The sequence below is a fragment of the Salvelinus sp. IW2-2015 genome, linkage group LG17, assembly GCF_002910315.2.
Source record: "Salvelinus sp. IW2-2015 linkage group LG17, ASM291031v2, whole genome shotgun sequence".
Taxonomy (NCBI): Eukaryota; Metazoa; Chordata; class Actinopteri; order Salmoniformes; family Salmonidae; genus Salvelinus; species Salvelinus sp. IW2-2015.
In genome coordinates this window covers 4054732-4064035 of record NC_036857.1, presented here as the reverse complement: position 1 = coordinate 4064035, position 9304 = coordinate 4054732, and the positions used below count along the sequence as shown (strand labels likewise).

Sequence of the window (9304 nt, the reverse complement as noted above, 5' to 3'; positions counted from 1 at the left end):
GTAATTTCTACTAAATATTTTTTTCGTTTGTTGTAGCAAGCCGAATTAGTTATCATCAGTGGCCTTTCGCACCAGTGCAGACAGGTGACAACAGGACATTTAAGTATTTGCATAATCTTCTTCGGAATGYGCTTCGTCTGCAATCAATTAGCAATTTTGGATTGTAATGTGAATAGATTCTGGTCTGCAAGCCAAGTGCGTCCATCATCGATTGGGCACCTGCGGTCAGCAAGGATCCTAGTGGTGCGTATTTTGGGGCGGGTGTGTCTTGAGGCGGGGATATCCTTGCCCACCCCCTCTCCCCCTCAGCTGCTATATCAGGGGACAGACTCCCTGCTCCAACTTATCTTTTATCTGGTGGTCGATTGAATCATCCTTTTATCAACAACTGCGCCTCTTTGGAAACAAGAAAGTATCTTTGGACTTTTGGAGTGGACAGCTTCTGTGTGCTGCATCGAGTGGTGCATAGTGAAGTGTCTTGGAACGCTGTGATTCAATTCCTTCCCTGAGAGGTTTGGGAGACGGGCACCACCCTGCAAGGAAAGAGCAGAAGTCACTCTTCATCTGYAAAAACAGAAATATTCCAGGCGTGCAAAGATGCCTCGGTCATTCCTTGTCAAGAAGTATTTCACCAACAAGAGGCCAAATTACAGCGAGTTGGAAAGCCAGAATGGTAAATTGTTTAAATCAAAACTTCTAATTCTGCACAAAGTTGTGAGCTATTTTTGTTAAAATGACTATGAGAACACATGTATATTTTAATCGAGGTTAGCCTAGATTTTAAGTAGTGTAGCCTAGCAGCAAGTGCACCTCATAACGGTTCGATGTCATGAATTCACCTTGGTGAGCGCTCAACTAAAAAAATAGACCGTTTTCCGTTGATACATCCTCATGAACCCGTTTAACAGTCGGGATCACGTCCCCTCCAGTGTTTTGGCGATCCGGTGTCAATAAGCTGCGGAAATAGCGTTGCTGCAACCCGGACTCAGGAGTAGATGTAACATAGTAAAAGTAAATCCGGGATACTTCAAATAGTATCTTACGTGGACGTCATCATCCATTTCGTATGTATGTTACGAATTTGCTAAATGTATGATAATGTAATGATTTCCAATTTTTTGTTGCCAACATTAGCGTTAYTAACGTTAGCTAGGTGGCTAACATTAGCTAGGTTTAAGGTTAGGGGGAAAAGGGTTAGGGGAAAGGTTAGCTAACATGCTAAATAGTTGCAAAGAACTAAGTAGTTGCGTCCACCACAACCGACCAACCTACTTTCGTTTTTGCCTTAAGTAACCTTCTGTCTTATGTAACCATACCAAACTTAWCATATTATATTTATTTGAGTTTCCCGGATTTCCATTTACAATATTAAGTCTGGTCTATGAGATGAGGTTGGCTTAATAGGCCTATTTGGTGAGGAGCCAGAGAGGCAGGCAGACAATAATGGCTAGTGTGTGAATACSGTTGTCAACCTTGGCACCTAGTGTGTAACAAGGTGCACAAGACGCTTAACAGGAAAGGGTTCACATTTTCTATTGGTGCATTTAAGTGTGTGTGTGTGAAAGAGTTGTGGCCCATCTCTTTGCGGCAAGTGCCCATGGTGAATTGGGAAGTTTGCTAATCGAGTCATATGGCTGGAACAGGGCTGCGTTGAACGCTGAGTTTGACTGTAACAAGACACTGAGAAGGAAAACAAGTTACCTGTGTAATTAGATTTAACTGACTCTTTCTCACCCACTCCAGCTCTCTCTAAACATTTATAACATCTCTCCCCCCTCTCTCTCAGCAGTCATACCAGAGTGCTATCCTCTTGCTGAGCTCCCGATGAGGGACAACAGCTCTGTGCTGACCTACTACCCCACCGCCCTGCTCTTCAACATGGACGCCCTCCCAGCACCTCTCTCCCCTGTGTCCCCCGTCTCCCTCACGGGTCCTGTGGACCTCAGCAGCTCCCCCTCCAGCAGCAGTGGGGAGGATGAGGAGGAGGCAGGGCGCACATCGGACCCCCCCAGCCCTGTACCCCCCCACCACATCTACCACTGCCTCCACTGCAGCAAGACCTATAGCAGCCCCTCAGGCCTCTCCAGGCACCAGCTCACCCACTGCCCCAGGGGCAGCGAGATCAGCTCCGTACCCAGYCAGGCCTTGCCTCGACCAGCCTTCCACTGCAAAAACTGCCCAAAGGAGTACACCAGCCTTGGGGCTCTGAAGATGCACATCCGCTCACACACCCTGCCCTGCGTCTGCACCACCTGTGGAAAGGCYTTCTCCAGACCCTGGCTGCTCAGAGGACACATCCGCACGCACACTGGTGAGTCTTACCCTCTACATTCTTATGGCACTGGGATTGTTATAGGGGTCTTTACTACACTGTTGGATAGTTGTACACATTGTAATTACATAGTAATAACCCTTATTTATTTCACTATTTTTATTGTTTCACTAACTTCTCTTGGACCTGCACTGTTGGAGCTTAAGAATTYCACTGTACCCTGCAATTACATCTGCGACCCTGTGCATGTGACCAATAAACCCATTTTTCTGTCGGGCCCAGTTCAAACTGGTTGAAGCTTAGGGATTGGCCAGGGATTGATATTCATTAATGTCCCCTGAGGTGTAAACACATGTTATTGCTCCTTGTAACACTATCTTATCTCTGTGTTTATGCGAGGAAAGAAGTCAATCAAAGGCTTTAGTCAGCAAAGGGGATTGCACATCGTTGATGTTTTGGTTACACAATCTTTATCAAGACAAGTCTCCTAACATCTTTCTCTCTCCCTTTCAGGTGAGCGTCCGTTCTCCTGCCAACACTGTAACCGTGCATTTGCGGACCGCTCCAACCTGCGGGCCCACATGCAGACCCACTCTGAGGTGAAGAAGTACCAGTGTGGTTCCTGCTCTCGCACCTTCAGCCGGATGTCCCTGCTACACAAACACACTGCCTCCGGCTGCTGCCCTGCCTCCTAGACACACACTGACCCAGCGGCTTAGAACGTTTGGCCGAAGATGMCACGGTTGTTCAATTCCCCATAAGGGATGTTTACTGCGATACAGACTGTAAGTTGCTCTGGGTGAAAGTAGGAACCGACTGTAGTGGGTTGAAAGACCCAGGACCACTCAGACAATGTTTAGGGGGGGGTGGATCCCCAAACACTGTCATCCATCAATTTGGAGGGCTATTAGGCACCCCCATTGAGCAACCTCGTGGCCTGAAGGACAGGGATGGGAGGGTGTTGCCTATAAGTGAACTCTTTTGAATTMTGAAGTGCCTTCCATTTGTAAAAAAAAATAAAAAAAACAACAAAAAAACCTGACAATTGAAAACAAGTAAATGTTTTTCATATTGTTGTTATGCATAGAGACTTGGTGTTGACTGTGAGGTCAATCAAGCGTATATGTGTGTGGAGGGAGCAGCTGGACATGCAGTTAATTCCCAGCATACCCCTCGGTCCTGGCTGGTCCGGGACTGTGACCATAGTGCAGCTGCTGGCGTGTGTGTAGAAAGTGAATGTCGTCTCTCATAGTCCACATACACAGCATACATGTATTGGGACAGGTGTTGACAGCTGTCTGTATGGTGTTCTGTGGAGGCAGGATACTGAGAGATGTGTTAGCTCTGACCTCAAAAGTTGACCCTCATCTCTTCTCACCCCTCATCCCCTCACCCCTTCTCCCTTATCTCCTCTTCCCTTATCTCTTCACTCCTCCCCCTTACCTCCTCACTTTCTTCCCCTCACTCACAACCTCTTCGTCCCTCTGTTTTTACCTCCTTCCTCCTCGCCCATCTCTTCCAGACCTTATCCACTTATCCCTGACTAACTCCTTACACCCCTCTAATCCTCACTCGGCACCTTTTTCCCCATTACACCTCCCCACCACACTCCTCACCCACATAACATTTGCCAGAACCAAGCCATTGGGATTTGTGTGTGTGCTTTGGTCACAAGTCAGTTGACCATATCAGAATGACCAAMGGCAGTCTAAGTCCTATATCCAATAGGTAACTGAACCAAAGCCATTTGAACCATCTGCGCTTTAACATTTTCAAATCAAACTTTTATAAATGCCTCAAATAATTTTGTGCAAGATTTTATACAGATTTTTTATAAMGAGAGTTTGTATGTGCCACCTTTGCCAATTTGTCAGGAACATGATGCTCTATTTAAGCTACAAATAACTTTGTGATTTATCATGAGATGTGTTGATATGATTCCTAAACCAGCAGAGATGTTCCTTTCCACTGCTTGCCATATGTAAATAAAGCTTTGTCTTAAATCTGTTCTTGGTCTGTTATTGGCAGAGGAGGTTGGTGGCAACCTAATTGGGGAGGATGGGCCCATGGTAATGGCTGGTGCAGAATTAGTGGAATGGTATCAAATACATGGTTTCCATTCCTTTTCACTCCGTTCAAATATTATTTTGCAACTATAACTATACATGTATTGTACTGTTGTTACCGCACAATAACCACACCRTGTAACATTTTATTTGTCACATTGGCCCAGCGTTGYCCAGTTTAGGGTTTTGCCGGGGTAGGCCGTCATTGTAAAATAAGAATTTGTTCTTAACTGACTTGCCTAGTTAAATAAAGCTTACATTTTTTTAAATAAATATAAAAATAAGAATACAATACAAGAATACAAGGTGTAGACCTTACCGTGAAATGCTTACTTACAAGCCCTTAACCAACAATGCAGATATAAGAACTTATTTAGTAAATAAAGCAAAGTAAAAAAACAAATTACACAATAAAGGTACTTTGTACATATAGGTAGGGGTAATAAATGTTGATATAGTATTTTAGTTAGTCATTGTATATTGTGTACAGATTAGTTGAGGTACTTTGTACATGTAGGTAGGGGTAATAAATGTTGATATAGTACTTTAGAGGTACTTTGTACATGTAGGTGGGGTAATAAATGTTGATATAGTACTTTAGAGGTACTTTGTACATGTAGGTAGGGGTAATAAATGTTGATATAGTATTTTAGTTAGTCATTGTAATATTGTGTACGGTTAGTCGAGGTACTTTGTACATGTAGGTAGGGGTAATAAATGTTGATATAGTACTTTAGAGGTACTTTGTACATGTAGGTAGGGGTAATAAATGTTGATATAGTACTTTAGAGGTACTTTTGTACATATAGGTAGGGGTAAATAAATGTTGAATATAGTATTTAGAGGTCTTTGTACATGTAGGTAGGGGTAATACATGTTGATATAGTATTTTAGTTAGTCATTGTATATTGTGTACAGATTAGTTGAGTACTTTGTACATGTAGGTAGGGGTATAAATGTTGATTAGTACTTTAGTTAGTCATTGTATATTGTGTAACAGTTTAGTCGAGGTACTTTGTACATGTAGGTAGGGGTAATAAATGTTGATATAGTACTTTAGTTAGTCATTGTATATTGTGTGCTGCTCTATCTCTGTCTCAGTGTGCTGCTCTGTCTGTGTCTCTGTCTGTATCTCAGTCTGTGTCTATGTCTCAGTCTGTGTCTCTGTCTGTGTCTATGTCTGTGTCTATGTCTTTGTATCTGTCTGTGTCTCTGTCTATGTCTGTGTCTCTCTGTGGCTCTGTCTCTCTGTGTCTCTGTCTGTGTCTATGTCTCTCTGTGGCTCTGTCTCTCTGTCTGTGTCTATGTCTCTGTCTTTGTATCCGTCTGTGTCTCTGTCTGTGTCTATGTATCCGGCTGTGTCTCTGTCTGTGTATGTGTCTCTGTCAATGTCTCTGTCTGTGTCTATGTATCCGTCTGTGTCTCTCTCTGTGGCTGTGTCTATGTCTTTGTATCTGTCTGTGTCTCTGTCTATGTCTGTGTCTCTCTGTGGCTCTGTCTCTCTGTGTCTCTGTCTTTGTATCCGTCTGTGTCTCTGTCTGTGTCTATGTATCTGGCTGTGTCTGTGTCTCTCTCGATGTCTCTGTCTGTGTCTATGTCTCTGTCTATGTCTTTGTATCTGTCTGTGTCTATGTCTGTGACTCTGTCTCTCTGTGTCTTTGTCTTTGTATCCGTCTTTGTCTCTGTCTGTGTCTATGTATCTGGCTGTGTCTCTGTCTGTGTCTATGTCTCTGTATGTGTCTCTGTCTGTGTCTCTGTCTGTGCCTCTGTCTGTGTCTGTCTGTGTCTATGTCTTTGTTTCCATCTGTGTCTCTGTATGTGTCTGTGTCTGTCTCTCTGTGTCTCTGTCTGTGTCTCTGTCTGTGTCTATGTGTCTGTCTGTGTCTGTATGCAAGAGTGCTGTGTGAGAGTGCAGACATGTTTGAGTCCCTGGTGTTGAGGGATGTATGGAACACCTGCACACACCTGCCAGGCTTTCAGCACAGATTACACAGGGCAGTGTGTGTTTGAGCACATACGCATGTGTGTGGCTGCTGAGCCAACAACACATGGACAACACATGTTCTGGAGGGGTGCATGAATGGACTGACTGCAGGTGGATAGAGAGAGAGAGAGAGGGCAGTTTGGATGAGGGAGAAAGAGTGAGAGGTTAAGCATGAAACACACCGAGAATCTCACTGCTGATAAACTGCCAGTAGGTACTTATAACAGTGGAGGCCGTTCCTTCTCTTGCTATAAGAAAAGTGTTACCTGCTGCGTGCCGACATGGTAGCGACGAACCTGCCGTTTCTACTTGATGTTGAGCCAATCAGAGAGCACAAAACCCCACATGGGGAAGCCAACAGGAGTGACAACAAAAGGAAAAAAGAGGGCATTTCCTCCGTAAATCCATGGTTAAATGTCATGAGTCAGTCACACTTCATATGCAATGTAGGCTATAGGATGTTAGCTAGCTAAGTAGTACACAGACGCAATGCACACAACACTACAATTTTCCTCCAAGCTATCTTACTACTGTAGCTACTATTGACATTATAATTAAATCACAATGGATTTGTTTCCATAAAACAGCTGCCTGTGTTAGCTGCCAAGTTACTGCAGTGWCCTTAGCTAGCTAGCTAAGTTGTTCTAGCTAGTGAATATGCTAACGTTAGCTAGCTAGCTAAACATTTAGCTATGGGCTGGCACTGGCARTAGGGATTATGGTAAGTGAATTAAATTGTTTCTTCGACAYCTTGCTAGGTAGTTCTCGAGCTGTGACCATCTTGGTAGTATCAACAAAGGGTTTCTACAAAATAGCAACGTTAGTGCAGCTAGCTAGCTAAAATCGGAATCTATATAAAAAAACTAAGCCAAACACACACACATGCATTGCCAAATAAGGCTATTGCCACCTTCTGSTTTGGAGTATTTTAACAAGGTTGAGTGGCTGACGACTTCAAGGTCTTTGCTCTCTGAACACAAAAGAGACCCCCCGACGCTCTGTTCAAATGTGCTAAGTACTGTCGTCAGGCAAATGTTTGACAATCCTACAGGTGTGTCTGAGTTATTGGGGTGGGAGATTAAAGAGTGAGAGACGAGCAAAGAGAGACATAATGATCTTTTGAAAACCTGTGCCTGGCTCCAGCTGAGAGATAGTTGGCCCCTAGGCAGGAGGTAGCTTGAAATCAGCAGAGTTTGAGAAACCCTCCTGACCCACATACTGCACTGTACTGCTGCAGGCCTGGATACAGCTGGACACAGCTAGGCTAAACCCCAGCAGAGCATTAACCCCCCGCTCAACTCAAGCTGCAGGCTGCAGGATAAGCCAGGCAGTCTCTGGTCCTGGCCGCTAGAGCCACAGTGTGTCTGCATTCTGCTCCAGCATCACAGTGTGTCTGCATTCTGCTCTACCATCACAGTGTGTCTGCATTCTGCTCTACCATCACAGTGTGTCTTGCATTCGCCTCCAGCATCACAGTTGTCTAGCATTTCTGCCTCTAACCATCACAGTGTGTCTGCATTCTGCTCTACCATCACAGTGTGTTTGCATTCTGCTCTACCATCACAGCGTGTCTGCATTCTGCTCTACCATCACAGTGTGTCTGCATTCTGCTCTGCAATCACAGTGTGTCTGCATTCTGCTCTGCCATCACTGCCCCTAGACATTGTAAGCTAGACCCTGTTTGAACCCCATTTATAGGATCTAACCCCAGCTATAGGGTCTAACCCCAGTTATAGGGTCTCACCCCAGCTATAGGATCTAACCCCAGCTATAGGGTCTAACCCCAGTTATAGGGTCTAACCCCAGCTATAGGGTCTAACCCCAGCTATAGCATCTAACCCCAGCTATAGGGTCTAACCCCAGCTATAGCGTCTCACCCCAGCTATAGGGTCTAACCCCAGCTATAGCGTCTAGCAGCTCAGCGTTCAACACCATAGTACCCTCAAAGCTCGTCACTAAGCTAAGGACCCTGGGACTAAACACCTCATTCTGCAACTGGATCCTGGACTTCCTGACGGGTCGCCCCCAGGTGGTAAGGGTAGGTAGCAACACATCTGCCACACTGATCCTCAACATTGGAGCTCCCCAGGGGTGTGTGCTCAATCCCCTCCTGCACTCCCTGTTCACCCACGACTGCATGGCCAGGCACGACTCCAACACCATCATTAAGTTTGCAGACGACACAACAGTGGTAGGCCTGATCACCAACAACGACGAGACAGCCTATAGGGAGGAGGTCAGAGACCTGGCCGGGTGGTGCCAGAATATTAACCTATCCCTCAACGTAACCAAGACGAAGGAGATGATTGTGGACTACCGGAAAAGGAGGACCGAGCACGCCCCCATTCTCATCGACAGGGCTGTAGTGGAGCAGGTTGAGAGCTTCAAGTTCCTTGGTGTCCACATCAACAACAAACTAGAATGGTCCAAACACACCGAGACAGTCGTGAAGAGGGCACAACAAGGCCTATTCCCCCTCAGGAAACTAAAAAGTTTTGGCATGGATCCTGAGATCCTCCAAAGGTTCTACAGCTGCAACATCGAGAGCATCCTGACTGGTTGCATCACTGCCTGGTACGGCAACTGCTCGGCCTCTGACCGCAAGGCACTACAGAGGGTAGTGCGTACGGCCCAGTACATCACTGGGGCTAAGCTGCCTGCCATCCAGGACCTCTACACCAGGCAGTGTCAGAGGAAGGCCCTAAAAATTGTCAAAGACCCCAGCCACCCCAGTCATAGGCTGTTCTCTCTACTACCGCATGGCAAGCGGTACCGGAGTGCCAAGTCTAGGACAAAAAGGTTTCTCAACAGTTTTTAACCCCAAGCCATAAGACTCCTGAACAGGTAATCAAATGGCTACCCAGACTATTTGCATTGTGTGCCCCCCCAACCTCTCTTTTTACGCTGCTGCTACTCTCTGTTTATCATATATGCATAGTCACTTTAASTATACATTCATGTACATACTACCTCAATTGGGCC

General features: G+C 45.5%; 1 protein-coding gene across 3 annotated transcripts; it reads left to right on the top strand.

Annotated features, from left to right (window-relative positions):
• Window positions 1-288: 288 nt before the first annotated feature.
• snai1b (snail family zinc finger 1b) lies at window positions 289-4279 on the top strand. 3 transcript variants are annotated; one of them, XM_024006591.2, is made up of 3 exons: window positions 289-673; window positions 1790-2311; window positions 2786-4279. In XM_024006591.2, exons 1-3 carry the CDS (start codon window positions 598-600, stop codon window positions 2965-2967), a joined length of 780 nt encoding a protein of 259 aa, XP_023862359.1. In that variant the 5' UTR covers window positions 289-597; the 3' UTR covers window positions 2968-4279. The 3 variants fall into 3 exon arrangements, with proteins under 3 accessions (XP_023862359.1, XP_023862358.1, XP_023862360.1); XM_024006590.2 differs by having other exon boundaries at window positions 290-673; window positions 1787-2311; XM_024006592.2 differs by lacking the exon at window positions 289-673 and adding an exon at window positions 962-1068 and having other exon boundaries at window positions 1787-2311.
• Window positions 4280-9304: the final 5025 nt, after the last annotated feature.